Genomic DNA, 24,653 nt, shown 5'->3' with positions numbered 1-24,653 from the left:
CACTGGTTACACTACCTGGATGTGGCTGACAGTGGAAGGTGTGACTGGCTGGTGACTGCCTGCCACCACAATCCTAAGGTGGCAGGTGGCCAAAAAAGGTGACCGCAGAAGACCTGCAGTAAGGAGTGGTGGCAGCAGGCACTGAGGTTTCAGTTCGTACAGTAAGGTGCATAATAAATGTTGAAGGTCTCCATACCAGAATTCCCAACGGGACAGTGTTCCTAAGCATATCTCAAAGATTCTTGAGTGTCCATCACAGTCATCTGACTTGAACCACATAGACAATCTTTGATGGGATTTGTAGAAGGTGTTTGTAGCATGTAGACCTAAGAATGTGTGACCTGGAGTTCATTGCTCATGAGGAATGGGCTAATATTCCTCAGGAACGCTGCCAGAAGCTGTTTGCAGCGGGGTCCTAACAGCCAAAGGTGTTCTACTAAGTACTAAAGATGTTTCTCATTAATTGGTTGAGTAATTGTGAGACTGCAGCAGTCAGTTAACCCCTTCACCACTCGGTGATTTTCCGCTTTTTGTTTTTTCTTCCCCTTCTTCCAAGAGCTAACTTTTTTCTTTTTTTTTCTATTAATATAGCCATATGAGGGCTTTTACTTTTGAACAAAACCATTAATTCTGCCCCATATTGTACTGTACCGGGAAAAAAATCCAAGTTTGGTCAATTTAAAAAAAAAAATGCAATTTTTTTGGGGTGGTTTTTATTTATCATGTTCACTATATGGTAAAACTTACCTGGCAATATGGTTCCCCAGGTCGGTACGAGTTCGTAGATACCAAACATGTATAGTTTTGTTTTTATCTAAAGTGGTGGAAAAAAATTCAGAAACTTGTCAAAATAAGAATTGCGCTTTTTGTCACCATTTTCTGAGACCAGTACCGTTCTCATTTTTCGGGATCTTGGGCTCAGTGACAGCTTATTTTTGCTGCTTGAGCTGACGTTTTTAATCAGACAATTTTTGGGTAGATGTGATGTTTTAATCACCTGTTATTGCATTTTATTGCATTATTGGGGCGACATTAAAAGTGTAATTCTGTTAGTTTTTAAAAAAAAATTCACTACACCCTTTATCGATCAGATTACTTAATTTTATATTTTGACAGATTGGATGCTTCTGAACTCGGTGATACCAAAATATGTGTATTTTTTTCCTAATTGTTTTATTGTCAGTGGGGGTGATCTGAACTTTTGGTTTTTTTTTTTAATTTTTCCTTATTTTTTAAAACTTTTTTTTGTTTTTTTTACATTTTTTTTAATTAATTTTTACTATCCCCCTTAGGGGACTTGAAGCCTTCACTGTCCGATCGCTTCTGCTGACCAGAGCAGTGCTTCAGGAGATGTACTGATCTCCTGTGAGTGTCGGCGCTCTGCCAGCTTTCACAGGAAGTGAGTCATGACAGTGACAGTTGTTCGAGTGCGCTGTCAGATCGATGTCAGACTGACCGCAGGGTTTAACTAGTTAACAGGCGCAGGTGGATCTGAGATCCACCTGCGCCTGTTAGCTGCACATGTCGGCTGATCAGATCAGCAGACGTGTGCGGGCCCATGTTAAAGGGACAAACACGGCCTTGGAGCTACAGGTACATCCAAGGTTGTGAAGCGGTTAAAGTGGTATTTTGTGCTGAATCTGGGGAAACCACCTGTTTTACCAGTTGTGTTGACCTATTTATATTGTTCTTGTTTGATGTATTGCAGACGGCATTAAGTTTGTAGATTTTGCTGAAAAACCTATCTTGTGATCGGCGTGAACAGTTTTGATTGCATCTGTATGTACAGTGGCTTTTTTTCTGTTTTGCTGCTATACCCATTCTTGTAAAACTGACAGAAAATGCGGCCATATCGGTTGTCACTTCTGAACTATCAGCAACTGATTTCTGGAAATATCACATGTTCAGTGTTCATTATCTGTTTCTGAAAAACAAATTCTTACAGGAGGAATGCAGACAATATGATCTTCTGATATGTCATAGATGAGAAACTTTACCAGCGTGACCTTCTCATATGTATCCGATATCGGCACTGATTTCCCTGGAGGCCTCTGTGCACGAATGATCCTTTTTGAAACCGTTCATGGATAGGTGTCTCATACAACGTTCTGAGAAAACTTTCATTACGTTGAGAGAAGCTGTTGAGTTGTTTTACCTTATTATAGGAACTGATAATCTTTCCAAACTTGTTCTTTTGATTTTGTTTATGGACCTGTGAAAACTCAAGTGGGTGTGGGTGCCGTATGGAAGAGACAACCAGTCTGGTTTCCAACCTACATCGGCAAGCCCCTAGACACCCTTAGCCTCCTCCAAGACTTGTGCACTGTACGTCTTGAGCATACACAATGCCGCATGGTGTTTTATGAGGAAGCATGTAAGGCCTGAGTCACACTTGCGAGTGACTCGCAGGAGGCTCGCATCGGCATCACCAGGCACGGCCGCACACTCTCCTGACAGAAGTGGGTCAGCTTCGTGTTTTTCTATGCAGCTGAGACAATCCTGTCCGGAGAGTGTGCGGCCGTGCCTGGTGATGTGATGCGAGTCATTCAAAAGTGTGACTCCGGCCTACGAGTACACCTCACTTCACTGCATATGCTTAACCAGTACAACGCATGGACATAATGGTGACATATGGGGTAGGTTGAATACAAAAAATGGAGAGAGACTGGACGGTCAGGATAGGACTCCAAAGAATAAGACACCAAACTTAATTTTCCGCACAGCATCAACTTTACTGTGCAATTTCCATTTTACCAACCAACGTATCTGCGCTTGCAACAAAATCGTGACAGAAACGGTGAAGAAAAATTCTAATATTTCTGTTAAGAAAACCTGACATCATTACCGAACTGACGGCAGCTCTCATGGTACGATGCTTTCACACTGCATTCCTGTCCCCGTTCAGTAGTCCCGTTGGGTCTTCCGTTAGAACCTTCCACAAAACGTGATTTGAACGTATGCGTGACGGAGTCACCGTGTGCTCTGTTATGGATCATTTGCGGGCATATATGCCTATAGGAGGCGGATACCTAGACATAGTAGAATGTGTCTGGATGTCCGCCTCCAGTAAGTGTATACACCCAAAAATGGTGCAAAACAGAGCACACGATGACTCCATCTGCACCATTATAGTCAATGGCCTTGTCAGCGCATACATCCAAATACCGTTTTGCGGGAGGTTTGGAGAGAAGACCCGATGGGACCACTGACTGGGAAGGAAATGCAGTGTGAAAGCGGCCTAATATAAAGTGGCCAAACGTGCATTTTCCTGCAGCGAACCAGCCGCTGAGGTGGTGATCATGGAAAGGGCTGCTGGTCTGCATAGTGATGGCGACTCTGAAGGGACAGCGTACACTGGATGTTTCTTCTGACTTAATACTGCATAAGTTACTTTTGGTTGCAGACAATGTAATCGTATATGTATGACTACTACAAAAAATGTGATGTTTTATATATATGTTCTGCAGAATTAATCCCAAATGCATTTTGGTTTTATGTAAGAAAAAAAAGTCCTTACAAAATTAAAGGGGTTTCCATTTTTTGGAAAAATATACAGTGGAGAACTATGCTGATAAGGAAGAAAGGAAGCTACACTCAGTCTGGGAATCCATTCACCGCTTTCTGCTGCTAATGTTAGGACCCCCAGTCACCTCATCCCTGCGGCCATTGATTCGCTGTAGGATCTGGAGACTGGGGGACATGACATCATTAATTCTGATCCCACAGAGACTGTTAGGAGTGGCACCATTGGAGTGAGTAAAGCTTGTATTCTTCATTTAACTGCATAATTCCCTCTTTAAATTGGAAGAAAAGTAGGAAAACTCCTTTAATAACAAAATTTTCCATTGTGACCCTAGAGATGCTCCTCTCACTAACATAAAGCAGCTCTTGAGATAAGGACATTCAAACATCTTGCAATGGGTCAGTGATTTGCTTGGTTCTTGTAGCATGGATGCTCAGAAAACCAGCAACTTACGAGATAGACGTAAAGGGAATGTGTCATCAGGATTTCATCCTCGTAACTATTTATATGTGCATGTAGTTCTTTCAGAGACAAGTCCAGCACTACCTTTACATGGCCAGTTCACTCCTCCATTACTGAGAAATCCTCATTTGAAGTGATAAGTAAATGATACTAAAGTGCTTTTTGTAGATCTGAAGCCTCTGTCACTCCAGTTCTATTCCCCACCAAGTGATGCCTCCTTTGGGGCCAAATATCAGCGACTAAAAGCTCTAAACAACATTAAGAGACATCAAGAAATGAATCCACTGAATTCTGGGACCTGAATCTACTTTCAATGCTGCAGTTATTTCTCTAACACTGAATCCAGTGTATCCTTGGCGTTCGGCTGTAGGCCCCGCACAGAGGAGGGATTTATTTTTAGGGGATCAGTTTTGTAAATGTGTGTAAAAAGTGGAATATATTGTATATGCTGTTCTGGCTCCTGTGTCCCCTGATGTATATAGGTGTACATGGCCTTTCATGCACTTTCACGTATATATTTATTTCGTTTTTTGCCCCCCTGTAATACAGACGATGTCACACTGTAAATTATTGTTCGGTCTTTTGCTGTATTATATAATAAAAGTATTTTGTATTTTTGTACTGCACTTCTAGTTTTATTTTTACTAACGCAATACACTTCCAGAATAATTTCGGGTTGCTCATCCCCACTCACCGTGTGTACTTTCGCCTGTGTTTTTATATGTCTCGCGCATTATTTTAACAAGAAGAAAATAAAACTGGTTTTACTCGTTGATACTGGCTTTTCCTATCTTTGGATCAGCCCCGCTCATTACCTCTCTGCAGGAGCAAATGTGCAAGAAGACAATATGGCTATCAGAATGGACCAGAATTCACACGAGGCCGGACTAGACAATGCTGATGACATGCGGTCCAATTGGAAACTAGCCTATGTGATCTAAAAGGCTAACATTAGCTCCGTATGTTGTCTGTTCTCCACAGACAGCACTTTGGCCAAAGATATGTTAAGCCAAATGTACCTTAACTGAGTTGTCTGGGAGTATTTTATTTACTACTAGCTGTAGTACACGGGCGTTGCCCGAGATAGTAACTGTCCATCTGTCTCTTTCCCCCGTCTGTCTCTTTCTCATTCCCTATGTCTTTCCTTGTCTCTTTCTCTTTCCCTGTCTTTTTCCTTGTCTCTTTTCCTGTTTTTGTCTCTTTCCCTGTCTGCTTGCCTTTCTCTGTCTGTCTAACTCTCTCTATGTCTCTTTCCCCAGCTGTCTCTTTACCTGTCTTTTTCCCCGTCTGTCTCTTTCCCCATCTGTCTCTTTCCCCATCTCTTTCCATCTGTCTTTCCCTGTCTTTTTCCCCGTCTGTCTCTTTCCCCATCTGTCCCTGTCTGTCTCTCTGCCTGTCTGTCTCTATCTCTTTCTGTCTGTGCCTGTCTCTTTCCCTGTCTGTGTCTGTCTGCCTCTTTGTCTGTCTGTGTCTCTATCCGTCTCCCCACTGATATCATATTACCTCACACATAAGCTTCTTATACTATGAATGTCTTTCGTTCCTATAGCAACCAATCAGAGCTGCTATTAATAACCTGTGGCTTCCAGCTCCACTGACTTTAATGGAGGCAGGTTTTTTGGAGAGTAACTGTAAAGCGCGGGGCTAAATTTTCCTGTCAAAACATAGTCTATGACGTTCCCCGAGTCACATGAGGCGTCTGTGTAAAATTTCATGATTGTAAATGCGACGTTGCGGATTCCTTTAGCGGACATACATATATACACACATACATACACTAAGCTTTTTATATTAGATGGGCTTATGAATGAACAGGCTGGTAATTGATAACTTCCTGCCTTGTCTACCCAGCACCGTCTCAGAACGGTCACGGACGGATCCTCCCAGTAATTCTGCTGCTTCACCTCATCAAAGCTCATCACCTTCCAGGCTGCTCTGTTGATGGGGCGAGACTGCCAGCACCATGCTGATTAAGGCTATGTGCGCACGTAGCGTAATTACATGCAGTTACGCTGCGCTTTGTAGCGCAGCGTAACTGCATGCGTCCTGCGTCCCCTGCATAATCTATGGAGATTATGCAGGAGACGTGCGCATGTGGCGTATTAAAGCGCAGCGCTTCGGCTGCTGCCCGAAGCGCGCGTTCTAAGAAGTGACATGTCACTTCTTCCGTGCGCTTTGCCGGCAGCCCCTGCTCTGTCTATGGCAGGAGCTGCAGGCAGAGCGCATGGAATCGGCTTTTTTTTTTTCTCTACGGACATTTTCTGCAGCGATTTGAAGCGCACGTGTGCTCTTCAGATCGCTGCAGAAATTTCTGCAGGGCTAGTACGCAACGTGCGCACATAGCCTAACTGTCGGTGGGGTGTCGGCTTCATTCAGCATGACGTCTGTAGTCTCGTCCCATCAACAGAGCAGAACAGAAAGAGAAGCAGCTGCTCTGTCGATGTCACGACAACGGGAGCTTCAGAATCTTTGTCTGTGACTGCTCTGTGCTAAAATAGTCCACAACAACCTCATGTTCCCATGTTCAAAAAGGTTGCATTGTTTTCTACAAATGTCTGTATCAAAATACCCAATAATCATTTTTTATGATTATCTTTTTCTGCTTTTTTTTACCGTTTTATGCGTTTTTGGTGCAGATTTAATATATTTTATTTACACATTTTTTTTTTAGCAAAAAACACTGGGATTTTGCATCTTTTTCACACTCCACATAGAAACCTATAGGGAAAATACACACAAAAAGCACAATTCAACGGTAATTTTAACCTTTTAGTGACCAGAGAATTTTTTTTTCCTCTAAGAACCATAACTTTTTTTTCCCATTGACTTAGATGCATGAAGGCTTGGGGGTTTTTTTCCAGCACAAGGTGTAGTTGTAAATGACACCATTCAATTTATCAAATAATTTACTGAAAATTAGGAAAAAAAATCCAAGTGGAATGAAATGGTGTAAAAACATTTATTATTCCAGCTATTGGTATTTTGTTTTTACACCATTACATCATTGTGCGGTAAAAATTATCTGAAAACATAAGTGTCAATGGTAGTGCGATAGTGGAAATTCCAAACCAACAATTTATTTTTTTTACCTTTTGGTTTCTATTTTTTTCCATTATTTTTTAGCTTTTTTAGGAGACTTGGACATGTGGTCATTTTTACAATATACGGCAGCCCTATACAGACCGCACACAGGCATGCCGGGATAGCAGTCATGAGAGCCATCAGCAGGCACCTGGCTGACATGGTAACCCATCGGTTCCCTGTGATCATGTCTTGGCAGACCAATGGGAGACAGTGATAGCGAGCGGTGAAAACCACCTCATATAAAGAGGTTGTCTACTACTAGGACAAACCCCATTAAAATAAAAATGATTATACTGCCCTCCCTTATCGGCGCCATTCCGGCGGTGGCAACACTTGCGTTCCCGTGGCTCACATGAACTTATGTCATCATGCATACCCAATCACCACTGGCTTCCCTCTCCCCGCCTTAAGAAGTATAAATCAACAGTAAAGGGAGCTTTACACGCAACAACATCGCTAACAAGATGTCGTTGGAGTCACGGAATTCGTGACGCACATCCGGCCTCGTTAGCGACGTTGTTGCGTGTGAAACGTTCGAACGACCGCTAACAATCAAAATTACTCACCTAATCGTTGACACGTCATTCTAATCCCGATTATCGTTGCTGTTGCAGGACGCAGGTTGTTCGTAGTTCCTGGGCAGCGCACATCGCTATGTGTGACACCGCAGGAATGAGGAACAATATCGTACCTGCGGCCGCCGACAATGAGGAAGGAAGGAGGTGGGTGGGATATTCCGGCCGCTTATCTCCGCTTCAATTGGGCGGCCACTTAGTGACGCCGAACGAACCTCCCCTTTAGAAAGGAGGCAGTGCGCCGGCCACAGCGACGTCGCTAGGAGACTAACGATGTTGTGCGCCACGGCCAGCGATTTGCCCGTGACGCACAACCGACGGGGGCGGGTGCTTTCACCGTGTAAAGCAGCCTTAAGTGAGAACTGCGGCTGATGCTCACTTAGAGTTGATTACTTACACGTTTGAAGTTGGGGAGAGAGAAGCCGGTGGAGATTGGGCATAAGGCTCACGTGACATAACAAACTCAAGTGAGCCACGGGAATGCGAGCACCGATACTGCTTAACACTAGAAGTCCCAGAGAGGGGTCATTTAACATTTCTACCTTTGGAACCCAGAGACAGGTCGAATGACCGACCTGAAGGATTTTAGCTAACATCCTATAATCACCGTCTTTTGTTCTGTAATTAAGCCCATTACTGTCACACCACAGGAGGTTGTTGCTTTCCATTGAGTTTAGCCATTTAGTTTCTAGTTAGTTCTATTCAGTTTGGACTAAGGGTCATTTGACCCTCTTTCGGGACTTCAGGGGGGAGCTCGAAATTTCTGGGACTTCTAGTGTTAAATGGCACTAGGAAGGAAGGGGAGTATAAGCATTTTTTATTTTAATAAGAGTAAACATGGGGAATGGGTTGTCCTAGTAGTGGATAACCCCTTTAATAGCCACGGCTGTTAGACACAGATGTCAGCTGTGTAATATAACCAGCATCTCCTGACTCCCCACTCCACACTTCCCCCTCAAGTTTTTATGATAATACATCTGCTTTTCTTTCTTATACGCGGCAGCATGTGCGGTGTGTGGGATCATGGCTTGTGGTGGTAAAAAGGCACCACTGATATTTTAGCAGCACTGTCATTGATCAGACATAACATTAAAGAGGTTGTCCAACCCCAAAATCCTTTTTTTTTTAAAGCCAATCTGTGCTGTATTGTAATAAAAAAACGCCCCTACACATTTTGATTTTTGTTTCTACCTGTCATTCCTCCTATATTTCACTTCATTGCCTGTATAGTTTGTTTACCTGCAGCTCTACCAAACTTGGCAGCTAACCATTCTTTTTTACCTAACCTCACAGCCAGAGGTAACTGCGCCCTGCCTCAGTATCCAGAACCGCCCACTACACTCTCATTGGGAGTCAGTAATCTGCACCACCCTCTACCGTCACTCCATCATTGGGGCAGTGAGAGCAGTGATCCTGCTCCTCATCTGTGGAAGTGCAGCACAATCACTACACTCCAGTGATTTTTACGTTCTACACAGCAGCTTCGGCTCTTATATATAGCATGCTGTATATAGGGGATCACTGGTGGTGGCTGCAGCTTATAGTTGCCAAATCTGGTGACAAGTTCCCTTTTAATCGCAATGTCAAAATGTGACACAGCAATTAAAAACCCCACTGTGGTAAATCTTCACTTAGGCCGGTTTCACACATCCGGCTTTTTGCTGTTTTGCCGGATGCGGCGCTCTCCCGTACAGTTAATACAGTACAATGACAGCGCAACAAGCGCCGGTTACATGCTGTCATGTGACCGGCGCATGTGACCCGGAAGTTACAGCGCTGTCATTGTACTGTATTAACTGTACGGGAGAGCACCGCATCCGGCAAAACGGCAAAAAGCCGGATGTGTGAAACCGGCCTTATCCGGCCCCATCGGCGGTGCTGTGATCAATGTGAGCCGTTGGTTGCCATGGTAGCACAGCGTCGTGTGATGACTCCTGTAGCTAGCATGAGTGACTTCCTGTTTCACCTGACCGAGTGCTGCCAGTAACAAGAAGTGAGTATTTCTGGTGATCAGCGATGTGAAGCTGTGATTAACATAAATGAATGAGCGATCAGACTGCTGATCCTTATAGTCCCCTAAGGGGACTAGTAAAATAATAAAAAAAAAAAAAAAAATTAAAAAATTTAAAATAACTAAAAAAAATCTAAAAGTTTAAATCACCCCTCATTCGCCCCATTGAAAATTAAAGGGTATAAAAAAAAAATATATACACACATTTCGTATCACCGCGTTTAGAAATGCCCGATCAAAATATTAAATTAATCTGATTAGTAAATGGCGTAGCGGCAAAAAAAATCCAAACGCCAAAATTAAGTTTTTTGACTGCGAGAAATTTTGAGCAAAATGCAATAACAGGCGATAAAAATTGGTACTATTAAAATCATCTGCTTGAAATGCAAAAAATAAGCAGTCACTGAGCATTAAATCCCGAAAAATTAGAACGCTAAGGGTTGTGGATGGAAAATGACGCAAAATGTGCGCCACTTTTTTGGACAAACTTCTGAATTTGTTTTCTAAACCCATAGATAAAAATAAACCTATACATGTTTGGTGTCTACGAACTTGTACCGACCAGAGGAATCCCACTGACACATCAGTTTTACCATACTGTGAACACACTGAATAAAATATCCCAAAAACACTCATGCAATTGCACTTTTTTTTTTGCAATTTTTCCGCACTTGGAATTTCTTTGTCGTTTTCCAGAACACTATATGGTAAAACTCATGGTTTCATTTAAAAGTACAACTTGTCCCGCAAAAAAACAAGCTGTCATAAGGCAAGGATGACGGAAAAATAAAAAAGTTACGGCTCTCGGAAGGGAAGCAAAGAAACTCACCGAAAAACGGGAAATCAGCCAGGGGTGAACTAAACCATTCATGAAGGGTTATGGATGCTGCCCTGAAGAGTACAGTAAGTGTTGCACAACCTGCCATAAGCGGTCTACAAGAATTGGCTCTCGCTGGTGAAGGAGTGTGGAGCCCTCATGGCCCGGCGTCCGCACCTTCTTGTACGAGAGTCATTCACTGCGCTCCTATTCTCTTGCATGCAAGAATAGGATCCCAGGTGTGGAGAAGAGGAGATTAATTTCTCCATAGCCTGTCCTTGCATATATTGGCGTGCACTCAGATGTCATCAGTGCAGCCCGACGTTTCTCACGAACCCATATACTTGTATGGGTGCGCGTGAGCCAAAATACGCTGCCAATCGGAGCATGCTGATTCGGCATGAGATTTTGTGAGGCTTCCAATGACATTTTGTCACAAGATAAGGAACCTCACAGCCGATTCCTCCTGCACGACCCCCAGGATGCTTGAATCAGTCAACGGTTCAATTGTTGCAGTCGTGTACGTTTTACTATAAAAAAAAAAAACTAGTTCACATTAGAAATGTATTAAAAGGGCACAAAAAAAACAACAAATATTAGTATTAGGCTACATGTGCACTCTGCGTTTTATTTGCGACAGGCTCCACAGGTGGAGTGACTGAAGTGAGCAGCGCGATTAGCGGTGCCGTCACTCAGGTGTTTGCTGTCACAGCTCGAGTCCTTCACCTGTGACCACAAATCAGGCTGTGACTGAAGTGAGCCGCAGCTGGAGGACTCACGAGTGACGGCTCACTTCAGTAGCGGCCTGAACCGCAGTGAATCCGTGACGTCATTGCTGCGACACCCGCCGTACTGAGGGACCTGTAGCTGTGACGTCAGGGGTTCACCCCAGTTCATTCTGGTCGCTGCGAGTCTGTCTATACTCACAGCTGGCAGCCATGCTATATGACCGCTGGCTGTGACAGGACAGGGATGTAGCAGAGCTGGAAGTGTTGTGGGACCTCGTGTGGATTACTTCGGACCTAAACATCCAATCTGATCACTACAGGCATGTATAGACTCAGCCTGATAGTGCCAGTATAGCACTGGCTTTAGGTTATATACGAAAATCCTGATGATTGGTGATTAGTTAAAGGGAACCAATCTCTCGGTCTCTCTCCAAGCGCTTCATACTCACCGATAACCGTGGTGGCTGTCACACAGTTCCCGCTGCCTCTCATTCGGCTCATACATATTCACTGCTTCTCCCGACCACCGGCGTCTGTGATTGGTTGCAGTCAGACCCGCCCCCACCCTCAGTGACCGCTGTCTGACTGCAACTAATTACAAACACCGGTGGGCAGGTATAAATTTAAAAAACTGGCGTGCGGTTCCCCTAATTTGGACACCCAGCCAACATAATGCCCCACTGCTGGGATTCTCAGACTAGGAAAGTCTATGGTTATTAGGCTCTCCCGAGCCTAAAAATATCAGCCAGCAGCTTCCTGGAATTGCTGCATCCATTAGATGTGACGGTCTTAGAACTTAACCCAGCTCTTCCCGATTGCCCTGGTGCGGTGGCAATCGGGGTAATAAAGAGTTAATAGCAGCCCATAGCTGCCACTAAGTCCTAGCTTAATGATGGCAGTTGTCTGAGACCATTCCATTATTATTCTGTAAGTAAATAAACCCAAACCTCCAGCTCTATCACAGTACCCTTTATCACAAAGCAATTGCGGAATTTTATGTCCCGAGGTAATAAATATCTTGACTTGTCCTCCATTCCAGGCCCATTGACACCGGTCCATAGTAATTCAGATTTTCAGGCGGGTTTCCATAGATCAACATTCCTCCATAAAAGGAAGAGTGACCATCCTATTATTCGTGACTTTATCTCAGACACAGGTATTAAACCCCTAGATAATTACTCTTCAGATATCAACAAATCTCAAGATATGTGGTTCTTCTTCGAACAGCTGAAAAGTTTTATAGTGTCCACATCATTCCACTGAAACTGCCCTGACTAAAATCACAAATGACTTACTTACCGCCAAAGCTAGCAACCACTTCTCTGTACTCCTACTTCTAGACCTATCCTCAGCTTTTGACACTGTTGACCACTTCCTCCTATTACAGATCCTCTCTTCCCTTGGTGTCAGAGATCTCGCCCTCTCTTGGATCTCTTCATACCTCTCCAACCGCACTTTTAGTGTCTCCCATTCCCACACAACCTCTTCATCCCGTCCTCTCTCTGTTGGTGTCCCTCAAGGCTCTGTCCTGGGACCCTTACTTTTTTCTATCTATACATTTGGCCTGGGACAACTCATAAAGTCCCATGGCTTTCAGTACCACCTATATGCCGATGACACTCAGATCTACCTCTCTGGTCCAGATGTCACATCTCTGCTGTCCAGAATCCCAGAGTGCCTATCTGCTATATCTTCCTTCTTTTCCTCTCGCTTTCTAAAGCTTAACGTGGCCAAAACTGAACTGATCATCTTTCCTCCATCTCCCCTACACTCTCCACCTGACCTATCCATTACAATTAATAACATCACGCTCTCCCCAGCACCCAAAGTTCGGTGCCTCGGAGTGACCTTTGACTCTGCCCTGTCCTTCATACCGCACATCCAATCCCTCACCACCTCCTGCCGTTTTCAACTCAAAAATATCTCCAGAATCCGCCCTTTCCTCAATCCCCAATCTACAAAAATGCTAGTGCATGCCCTCATAATCTCCCGCATCGACTACTGCAACATCCTCCTCTGTGGTCTCCCTGCTAACACACTCGCCCCTCTCCAGTCCATCCTTAACTCTGCTGCCCGAATGATCCACCTCTCTCCTCAATACCACCCCGCTTCTCCTCTCTGCAAGACCCTCCACTGGCTCCCAATCGTCTATCGTATCCAATTCAAACTACTAACCCTGACCTACAAAGCTATCCATAATCTGTCTCCTCCATATATCTCTGAACTAATCTCTCGCTACACTCCAAAACGTAACCTCCGGTCCTCCCAAGATCTCCTTCTCTCCTCCTCTCTCATTCGCTCCTCATGCAACCGACTCCAAGACTTCTCCCGAGCATCCCCAGTCTCCTGGAACTCACTGCCTCAACACATCAGACTATCTACTACACTTGCAAACTTCAAACGGACTCTGAAAACTCATCTGTTCAGAAATGCCTATAATCTACAATGACGCCACTGCCCCACCACCGTGCGGAGCTGCCGCCCCACCACCGTGCGGAGCTGCCGCCCCACCACCGTGCGGAGCTGCCGCCCCACCACCGTGCGGAGCTGCCGCCCCACCTACACCCCACCTACTGTCTCCTCCCCAAAATCCTTTAGGATGTAAGCCCGCAAGGGCAGGGCCCTCTTCCCTCTGTACCAGTCTGTCTATTGTAACTTGTATATGTATTCTGTATGTAACCCCCTCATGTACAGCACCATGGAATCAATGGTGCTCTATAAATAAACAATAATAATAATAATAATAATAGGAGGGTAGACATCTATAGGGCACTCACACCCTTTGAGGCCCTTTGCCTAGCGAAGGATCCTCCAGGCCATACCATTTCGACCTTGTATGACTTGTTTCTCAGATGCAGAGGTATGAGGGACGGCTTGCCTGGGTACTTTGGGAAATGGGAGAGAGAGTGGGGGAGGTCATTCTCGGCTGAGGAGCGGACCAAAATCCTTCTCTTTATTGGTAAAACTTCGCTGAATGTGATATCACAGGAGAGGTGCTACAAGATCCTATCTAGGTGGTATAGGTGTCCTGTGAGTATCCATACTGCCTTTCCATCAGCCTCTGATGTGTGCTGGAGATGCCAAAAGGAGAGGGGAACCCTCACTGATATCTGGTGGTCATGTCCCCCGGTGAGATCATTCTGGGAGAGCATTTTCCAGTTACTCAATAAACTTTCCTTGAGGCAAATCCGGCCCACAAAAGAGTTAGCTCTCCTGTCCCTCGGGAATGTTTCTGCTTCAGGGTTTAGGAAAGGTTTATTAAGACATTTTTTAACAGCTGCCAGAAACCTAATTCCAAGATATTGGAAGCAAACTAGAATCCCATCACGGGATGAATTCATAGCAGAGTGCAACGAGATCTTCAGGATGGAGACCTTGATAGGTCAGACACTCGGCAACAAGGACAAAGTTGATGCTACGTGGGCCCCGTGGATCATGTTCAGGGACTCACCGGATATGGGTCTATGGATTCACGGGGGGGCAGGTATGTAGGTAATTTTCCATTCTCTTATTTCTGTACCTAGAAGGTTAGCCTTGAAAATGTGGTTTTGATAGGAGGGCGCGTCCACTCGGGTGGGAACTCTTTGTACCCTTCCCCTTTCATCTTACTTTCCCACGTTTCTGTTGTCTTTACTGTCTCTAAATTCTTCTTCCACCTCCTCTTCTTTATCTCTTTTTTTTCAACTTGTTCTTCCTATTTCAAACACATACGAATTGTACTTGTTATTTTTGGTCGCCAGTGGCGCAGGTGTAGTCAAAGAACTGTTGTGTTTTTAGCAGCTAGCTTGGATATATACCCTCTGCCTGCGCGCTGTGCAATTGATTGATTATCTTCTTCTATTCTAATAAACTTTGATTTGAACAATAAACACAAACACCCCAAAAATCCTTTATTTGAAATAAAAGACAAAAAATCCCCCTTTCACCACTTTATTAACCCTCCAAACACCCTTCCAGGTCGAACGTAATCCACACGAGATCCTACGACACTTCCAGCACTGTTACATCTGACGCTCACAGCGAGCACTATAGCACAAGACTGCCCGCTGAGAGCTCCACGCAGCAACTGAAGTGAGCTGCACAGTCAGCGGTGATGTCACCCAGGTTACCTGCAGGCACAGCTGGAGTCCTCCACCCGTGACCACAAATCACCTGAGTAACTGAAGTGAGCCACGTGGTCAGCAGTGAAATCACTTGGGTGATTTCAAGTCACAAATGGAGTCCTCCATCTGACTGCAAATCAGGCTGCGACTGAAGTGAGCCGCAGGTGGAGGATTCACCTGAGTGATGTCACCGCTGATCGTGCGGCTCACTTCAGTAAACCCATGACATCACTGCTGTGAGACGCCGTACTGCAGGGCCTGCAGCCGAGACGTCAGGGGTTCACCCGAGTTCATTCTGATCACACTGCTGTCTGCACTCCCAGCTGGCAGCCATTCTCTATGACACTCGCTGTGACAGGACAGGGATGTAGCAGAGCTGATTCGCAATGGGACCTCGTGTGGATTACGTCAGACGTGGAGGAGTGTCTGGGGGTTAATAAAGTGGTATAAAAGTGGGCTTTTTGTATTTTATTTCAAATAAAGGATTTTTGGGGGGTTGTGTTTATTTACTTTCACTTAAAGATTAGTGATGGGGGGGAGGGGTCTCAGACACCTGCCATGATTAACCTAGGACTTCGTGGCAGTTATGAGCTGTTACGAACTCCTTATTACGCCAATTGCCACCACACCAGGGCAATTGGGCAGAGCTGGGTCCAGAGCCAGAATTGTTGTATCTTCTGGGGCTGCTATTGTTAGGTTGGAAAGGGCCAAATAACGATGGCCATTCCCACCCTAATAAAATCAGTCCCCAGTTGTCTTCTGTACCTTGGCTGGTTTTAGAAAAAACGTGTGGGGGGGGGGGCTACGTCATTTTAAACAAAAATAAAACAACAAAGAATGAAATGAAATAAAAAAAATAAATAAAATAAAATGGGATCCCCCTTATTTTTCTTAAACCAGCCAAGCTACAGCAGACACTGAGGGTTGCAGCCTGCAGCTGTTCTTGTGCTGGATAAGAAAAATAAGGGGGTCGCCACATTTTTTTTTTACCTGCACAGCACTGCCTTGTAAAGTGCGCTCTGCAGACCATTACACAGTGTACAGTGCGCTCTGCAGACCATTACACAGTGTACAGTGCGCTCTGCAGACCATTACACAGTGTACAGTGCGCTCTGCAGACCATTACACAGTGTACACTGAGCTCTGCAGACCATTACACAGTGTACAGTGCGCTCTGCAGACCATTACACAGTGTACACTGAGCTCTGCAGACCATTACACAGTGTACAGTGAGCTCTGCAGACCATTACACAGTGTACAGTGAGCTCTGCAGACCATTACACAGTGTACAGTGAGCTCTGCAGACCATTACACAGTGTACACTGAGCTCTGCAGACCATTACACAGTGTACACTGAGCTCTGCAGACCATTACAGTGTACAGTGAGCTCTGCAGACCATTACACAGTGTACAGTGCGCTCTGCAGAGCAACAGTGTACAGTGCGCTCTGCAGAGCAACAGTGTACAGTGCGCTCTGCAGAGCAACAGTGTACAGTGCGCTCTGCAGAGCAACAGTGTACAGTGCGCTCTGCAGAGCAACAGTGTACAGTGCGCTCTGCAGAGCAACAGTGTACAGTGCGCTCTGCAGAGCAACAGTGTACAGTGCGCTCTGCAGAGCATTACACAGTGTACAGTGCGCTCTGCAGAGCATTACACAGTGTACAGTGCGCTCTGCAGAGCATTACACAGTGTACAGTGCGCTCTGCAGAGCATTACAGTGTACAGTGCGCTCTGCAGAGCATTACACAGTGTACAGTGCGCTCTGCAGAGCATTACACAGTGTACAGTGCGCTCTGCAGAGCATTAGTGTACAGTGCGCTCTGCAGAGCATTAGTGTACAGTGAGCTCTGTAGAGCAACATAGTGGTGTACAGTGAGCTCTGCAGAGCATTACACAGTGTATAGTGAGCTCTGCAGAGCATTAGAGGGTACAGTGAGCTCTGCAGAGCATTAGAGGGTACAGTGAGCTCTGCAGAGCATTACAGTGTACAGTGAGCTCTGTAGAGCAACATAGTGGTGTACAGTGAGCTCTGCAGAGCATTACACAGTGTATAGTGAGCTCTGCAGAGCATTAGAGGGTACAGTGAGCTCTGCAGAGCATTACAGTGTACAGTGAGCTCTGCAGAGCATTACAGTGTACAGTGAGCTCTGCAGAGCATTAGTGTACAGTGAGCTCTGCAGAGCATTACAGTGTACAGTGAGCTCTGCAGAGCATTACAGTGTACAGTGAGCTCTGCAGAGCATTACAGTGTACAGTGCACTCTGCAGAGCATTACAGTGTACAGTGCACTCTGCAGAGCATTACAGTGTACTCTGCAGAGCATTACAGTGTACAGTGAGCTCTGCAGAGCATTACAGTGAGCTCTGCAGAGCATTACAGTGTACAGTGCGCTCTGCAGAGCATTACAGTGTACAGTGAGCTCTGCAGAGCATTACAGTGTACAGTGCGCTCTGCAGAGCATTACAGTGTACAGTGCGCTCTGCAGAGCATTACACAGTGTACAGTGAGCTCTGCCCATCACACGGCTCTACCAGGATTGGCTGTCCAGTCGCCCAATCAGCAGCAGACAGATCTCCTGCCCCACTTCTCACGGACAGTGTGAATGAGTCCTGCAGCCGCCGGTGAGAGGGCGGTAGGTGCGGCCTGTGCTGCGGTCACTAGGGGAGGATGGCGCCGCTGCTGCTCGTGCTGCTGTGTGCAGGGAGCCTCCGTGCTGCCGGGGGTGAGGGGGCGGTGAGCCCGGAGAGGAGCCTGGTGTGGGGGCCGGGGCTGCGGGCGGAGACCACCCTGCCGGTCCGATACTTCTACATCCAGGCGGTGAGCGGCGCCGGCCGGAACTTCACCAACTCTCCAGGTAACCACGTGACCGCCGCTAATAATCACTGATCACAGACAGATGGAGCGGCGGCCAGACAGCCACGCCCCCTGACAGTCCCGCCTTCTGACAGCCCCGCCCCCTGACAGCACCGCCTCCTGACAGCCCCGCCCCCTGACAGCCCCGCCTCCTGACAGCCCCGCCCCCTGACGTCACCGCACAGACCTGGCGGTTAACCCTTCCACTGCTGCGCACCTCATTGTGACTATCACATGATGATAATTGTTATTTCATAACATATTCCAATCCGCAGCAGTTTACAATCCCCTGATCCCCCAGCCACAGTGTGTACATAGACTGGGCGTTATCTGTGCGGCTGACTGGGGTGATAGTGTGCAAGCAGGCAATGGCCACATTCACATGGAGTGTATTTGCATGAGCTAGTTCACATACTGCATCGTTTTTGGCGCGGTTTTGGCGCGTTTTTGGCATCACAAAGATGCACCTACATGCATGCATTTCCATCCCCCAGCAAAATCTATGGGTATGTGCGCACGTTGCGTTCATAACAGTGCGGAAAAGAACGCACCCTCTTAACTGTTAACACTGCGTTTGTCAAAAAAGAATGAACTCGGATAAACTTCACCCGACTTCATTGTCATACCGCGGCTCTGTCTGTGTCGCGTCCTGATTAGCGGTCACCCGTGAAGGACTCAGCAGTGACCGCTAATCCCCTGAGTGAAGTGAGCAGCGCGATGAGCGCTGCCGTTACTCAGGTTACCCGCGGCCAGCTGGAGTCCTCCACCCCAGACCGCAACTCACCTGTGACGTCACCCGGGCGACTTGCTGTCACGGAGGATCCAGCGGTGGCCGCGGGTAACTTGAGTGACGTCATTGCTGATCATGCGGCTCACTTCAGTTGCTGCGTGGCGCTGACAGAGGGCAGTCGTGGTCTGTGACCGCTCGTGACAGCTTCATGTAGCAGAGCTGAAAGCGTCGTGGGACGTCGTGTGGATTACGCCGGACCTGGAGGGGTATTTGGGGGTTAATAAAATGGTGAAAGAGGGTGGGTTGTTTGTCGTTTATTCCAAATAAAGGATTGTTCGGGTGTGTGTGTTTATTTTCTATAACTTACAGATTAATCATGGAAGGTATCTCGGGGAGACGCCTGACATGATTAACCTAGGACTTAGTGGCAGCTATGGGCTGCCATTAACTGCTTATTACCCCGATTGCCACCGCACCAGGGCAATTCGGGATGAGCCGGGTAGAGTTCCGGGACTGTCGTACCTAATGGATGCGGCAATTCGGGGCGGCTTCTGGCTGATATTGTTAGGATGGGGGGTTCCCCATAACGTGGAGGTCCCCATCCTGAGAATACCAGCCTGCAGCCGTGTGGCTTTATCTTAACTGGTATCAAAATTGGGGGGGACCGCACGCCGTTTTTTTTTTTTTTAATTATTTATTTATTTTACTGCACGATATAGACCCACCCACTGGTGGCTGTGATTGTTTGCAGTGAGACAGCAGTCGCTCAGCGTGGGGGCGTGTCTGACTGCAACCAATCATAAGCATCGGTGGGCGGGGAAAGCAGGGAATACCAGATTGAATAATGAGCGGTCGGCATTTTCAAAAGAGGAAAAGCCGTTGGAGCTTGTGACAGCCGTGCAGCGCCGCGCCGGTGATCGGGGATCAGTGAGTATGAGAGAGCGGGAGAGACTGACCAACGGACAGAGAGAGGGACAGACAAAACAGACAGAGCGACCAACTGACAGAGAAAGAGACCGACAGACAGAGATTGACCGACAGCGACAGAGAGAGACTGAAGACCTGCGTTTTGCTTCTCAAAAAAGCATGCGGAACGCAACAAAAAATACAGTCCAAGTGCATTTTGGTTGCGTTTTGACCCACATCATTGATTTCAATAGGTGGAGAACGCAGCTACAACGCACAAAAGAAGTAACATACTGCTTTTTTTTCCGCAGCGATTTTTGGCATCCAAAACGCAGCGTGCGCATTGAATTTTCGGACTTCTCATAGACTTTGCTGGGGAAGCTGAACGCATGCAATTTGGCACTGCAATGCTTCAGTTCAAAACGCAGCGTTAACGCGGGAAAAACGCAACGTGCGCACACAGCCTCAGAGATTTCTATTTTGCTGTCCACACTGGGCATCTTTTGTTGGTTGCATCTTGGCTGTGTTTTTGAAGATGCAGCAGGTCAATTATTTCTGCCTTTTTGAGCCCTAGATTTGACACAAAACGCATTGGGCAAAATGTGATAAACGCAATGTGTTTTTGCTGCGGTGTTTTTTTTGGTCCATTTTTAGTGCATTTTAGATGCACTCAAGATGCACTGGCAATAAGATGCCGCGCGTGATCATATAGGCTGTGCACAGTGCGTTTTTATCACTTTTTGATACTATTTTTTGTGTACTTTTGGTCACAAACCTGCAGACAAATCCTTATTCCAGCAAAGTGAGTGACAATCCTGACGTTTTGTGCAGATGTTGCTTTTTTTCTTTCAAATTGGTGCAAAAATAAATCTGCAGATGTCAATTTTTTCAGTGTTTTTGCAGCAGTTTTGTACCCCAGAATACATAGAAAACAATTGCAAAAAAAAAACCACCATGTGTGAACATAGTCTTATTGGGGGTCCTGCATGTGGCACTGTTATTGGGGTCCAGTGCGTGACACCATTATGGGGGCCCTGTATCTGACACAGCTATGGGGGTCCTGTGTCTGGTACCATTATGGGGATCTGATAACTGACACAGCTATGGGGATCCTGTTTCTGGCACCGTTATGGGGGTCCTGTATCTGGCACTGCTATGGGGGTCCTGTATCTGGCACCATTTTGGGGGTCCTGTACGTGGCACCGTTGTGGGTGTTCAGTACATAGCACGGTTATGGGGGTCCTGTGTTTGACACCATTATGGGGTCTGATAACTGGCACTGCTATGGGGGTTCTCTGTCTGGCAGTACTATGGGGGTCCTGTGTCTGCCACCGCTGTGTGGGGCCTGTGTCTGGCACCGCTATAGGGGTCGTGTGTCTGGTACTGCTATAGGGGGGTCCTGCGTCTGCCACAGCTATGGGGAGTCCTGCGTCTGCCACTGCTATGGGTGGTCCTGTACCTGGCACCGATGTAGGGGGTCCTGTGCCTGGCACCGCTATGGGGGTCCTGTGCCTGGCACCGCTATGGGGGTCCTGTGCCTAGCACCGCTGTGGGGGGTCCTGTGCCTGGTACCGCTGTGGGGAGTCATGTGCCTGCCACCGCTGTGTGGGGCTTGTGTCTGGCACCGCTATGTGGGGCTTGTGGCTGGCACCGCTATGGGGGTCCTGTGCCTGGCACCGCTATGGGGGTCCTGTGCCTAGCACCGTTGTGGGGGGTCCTGTGCCTGGTACCGCTGTGGGGAGTCATGTGCCTGCCACCGCTGTGGGGAGTCCTGTGCCTGCCACCGCTGTGTGGGGCCTGTGACTGGCACTGCTATGTGGGGCCTGTGTCTGGCACCGCTGTGTGGGGCCTGTGACTGGCACTGCTATGTGGGGCCTGTGTCTGGCACCGCTATGGGGGTCCTGTGCCTGGCACCGCTGTGGGGGGTCCTGTGCATGGCACCGCTATGGGGGTCCTGTGTCTGGCACCGGTATGGGGGTCCTGTGCCTGGCACCGCTGTGGGGGGTCCTGTGCATGGCACCGCTATGGGGGTCCTGTGTCTGGCACCGCTATGGGGGTCCTGTGTCTGGCACCGCTATGGGGGTCCTGTGTCTGGCACCGCTATGGGGGTCCTGTGTCTGGCACCGCTATGGGGGTCCTGTGTCTGGCACCGGTATGGAGGTCCTGTATCTGGCATCGGTATGGAGGTCCTGTATCTGGCATCGGTATGGTGGCCGTTCTCAGGTACTGCAGCACAGCTAATATTCACTTCACTGAGATGAGCAGCCACTACATCGTGACCTCGGACACACCTTGTCTATAAAGCCTGAGAAATGCCGATACATTGAAGGACAGCTGCTGGTGGGTCGGACTTGGCAGCCATTGTGGGAGACTGAGATGGCGCACGTTGGCATCCGTGTACAGTATGTGATCAGTGCTGGGTGTGTCATGCTGTCACAGCAGTGCGGTCACATACCGCTCATACTGGCTGGAAGGTTTATTTGATGGTTTGTTTGTTATTTCTGCCCTTTATTGCAATGTTCATGTGTCACTTTCTGTCAGCAGTAAAACAGCAACAAAGGAGTGTGAACCGCATGAGCCTGACACTGTTATGGGGGACACTATGGAGGATACTGTAGTCCAGGCTCTTATCAGGACACTGGTTGTCATTGTTATGGAGGAGAGGACACTGACTAGGGCTCTGTTCACACCTGCACTTTTGAAGTCTGTTTCTCTGTTCTATTCTAGGAGCAGAAAACAAATTCATTTGGAAAATCGATCCATTATGTAACAAGCAAATTAGCCTTATTGTCATAATGGATTCTGTCTGGTTTCCGAAATGTCTGTCTGTTTGTTTTATACAGGTTTCACTGTCATTGGAGGTCAGATAACACTGTTATGGGGGACAATTCAGCTCACATTATCAGGGCACTGATTTCTTTGTTATTGGGAACACTGACACTGCCAGGGGCGCACAGATTGTCACTGTTAGAAGGGCACTGGTTGTCATTATTTAGGGCGCTGTCATGAGGAAACAGGTTGACACTGTTATTTTGGGGTCACTGTATTATAAGGGCACTCGTTGTCGCTGTTATTTGGGGTCACTGTATTATAAGGGCACTGGTTGTCACTGTTATTTTGGGGTCACTGTATTATAAGGGCACTGGTTGTTGCTGTTAATTTGGGGGCATTGATATAAGGGCACTGGTTGTTGCTGTTAATTTGGGGGCACTGATATAAGGGCACTGGTTGATGCTGTTATTTTGGGGTCACTGTATTGTAAGGGCACTCGTCGCTGTTAATTTGGGGTCACTGTATTGTAAGGGCACTCGTTGTCGCTGTTAATTTGGGGTCACTGTATTGTAAGGGCACTCGTTGTCGCTGTTATTTGGGGGCACTGATATAAGGGCACTGGTTGTTGTTAATTTGGGGTCACTGTATTATAAGGGCACTGGTTGATGCTGTTATTTTGGGGGCACTGATATAAGGGCACTCGTTGTCGCTGTTATTTGGGGGCACTGTTATAAGGGCACTGGTTGTTGCTGTTAATTTGGGGGCACTGATATAAGGGCACTCGTTGTCGCTGTTATTTGGGGGCACTGATATAAGGGCACTGGTTGTTGCTGTTAATTTGGGGGCACTGATATAAGGGCACTGGTTGATGCTGTTATTTGGGGGCACTGATATAAGGGCACTGGTTGTCGCTGTTATTTGGGGGCACTGATATAAGGGCACTGGTTGTCGCTGTTATTTGGGGGCACTGATATAAGGGCACTGGTTGTTGCTGTTAATTTGGGGGCACTGATATAAGGGCACTGGTTGTCGCTGTTATTTGGGGGCACTGATATAAGGGCACTGGTTGTCGCTGTTATTTGGGGGCACTGATATAAGGGCACTGGTTGTTGCTGTTATTTGGGGGCACTGTATTGTAAGGGCACTGGTTGATGCTGTTATTTTGGGGTCACTGTATTGTAAGGGCACTCGTCGCTGTTAATTTGGGGTCACTGTATTGTAAGGGCACTCGTTGTCGCTGTTAATTTGGGGTCACTGTATTGTAAGGGCACTCGTTGTCGCTGTTATTTGGGGGCACTGATATAAGGGCACTGGTTGTTGTTAATTTGGGGTCACTGTATTATAAGGGCACTGGTTGATGCTGTTATTTTGGGGGCACTGATATAAGGGCACTCGTTGTCGCTGTTATTTGGGGGCACTGTTATAAGGGCACTGGTTGTTGCTGTTAATTTGGGGGCACTGATATAAGGGCACTCGTTGTCGCTGTTATTTGGGGGCACTGATATAAGGGCACTGGTTGTTGCTGTTAATTTGGGGGCACTGATATAAGGGCACTGGTTGATGCTGTTATTTGGGGGCACTGATATAAGGGCACTGGTTGTCGCTGTTATTTGGGGGCACTGATATAAGGGCACTGGTTGTCGCTGTTATTTGGGGGCACTGATATAAGGGCACTGGTTGTTGCTGTTAATTTGGGGGCACTGATATAAGGGCACTGGTTGTCGCTGTTATTTGGGGGCACTGATATAAGGGCACTGGTTGTCGCTGTTATTTGGGGGCACTGATATAAGGGCACTGGTTGTTGCTGTTATTTGGGGGCACTGTATTGTAAGGGCACTGGTTGTCGCTGTTATTTGGGGGCACTGATATAAGGGCACTGGTTGACGCTGTTATTTTGGGGTCACTGTACTGTAAGGGCACTGGTTGTCGCTGTTATTTGGGGGCACTGATATAAGGTCGCTGTTGTGCCTGACACCACGGCTGTTATAGGTGCGGTTTTAACAGTACCTTCACATACAGTGGTAATGGTGACGCAATAGAAAGAGCACAAATAAATGAGTGTGTACATTGTTATTATTACAACTTTCCC

At 46.9% G+C, this 24,653-nt stretch overlaps 1 protein-coding gene across 2 annotated transcripts in view; it reads left to right on the top strand.

Moving 5' to 3' along the window:
• Positions 1-17,880: 17,880 nt before the first annotated feature.
• The window catches only part of POGLUT3 (protein O-glucosyltransferase 3), a 40,576-nt gene continuing 33,803 nt past the window's right edge, over positions 17,881-24,653 (top strand). Inside the window, exon 1 of one of the 2 annotated variants that reach the window (XM_075337419.1) lies at positions 17,881-18,157. In XM_075337419.1, the coding sequence (XP_075193534.1) occupies positions 17,971-18,157 (187 nt within the window). In that variant the 5' untranslated portion in view covers positions 17,881-17,970. Of the gene's footprint in view, positions 18,158-22,259; positions 22,279-24,653 lie in introns of those variants that run through there. The other variant, XM_075337420.1, reaches the window with a different exon arrangement.

Source organism: Anomaloglossus baeobatrachus, chromosome 2 (assembly GCF_048569485.1).
Source record: "Anomaloglossus baeobatrachus isolate aAnoBae1 chromosome 2, aAnoBae1.hap1, whole genome shotgun sequence".
In the NCBI taxonomy this organism is placed as follows: domain Eukaryota; kingdom Metazoa; phylum Chordata; class Amphibia; order Anura; family Aromobatidae; genus Anomaloglossus; species Anomaloglossus baeobatrachus.
The sequence above is the reverse complement of the archived record's forward strand: the minus strand, read 5'-3'. Positions and strand labels throughout refer to the sequence as shown.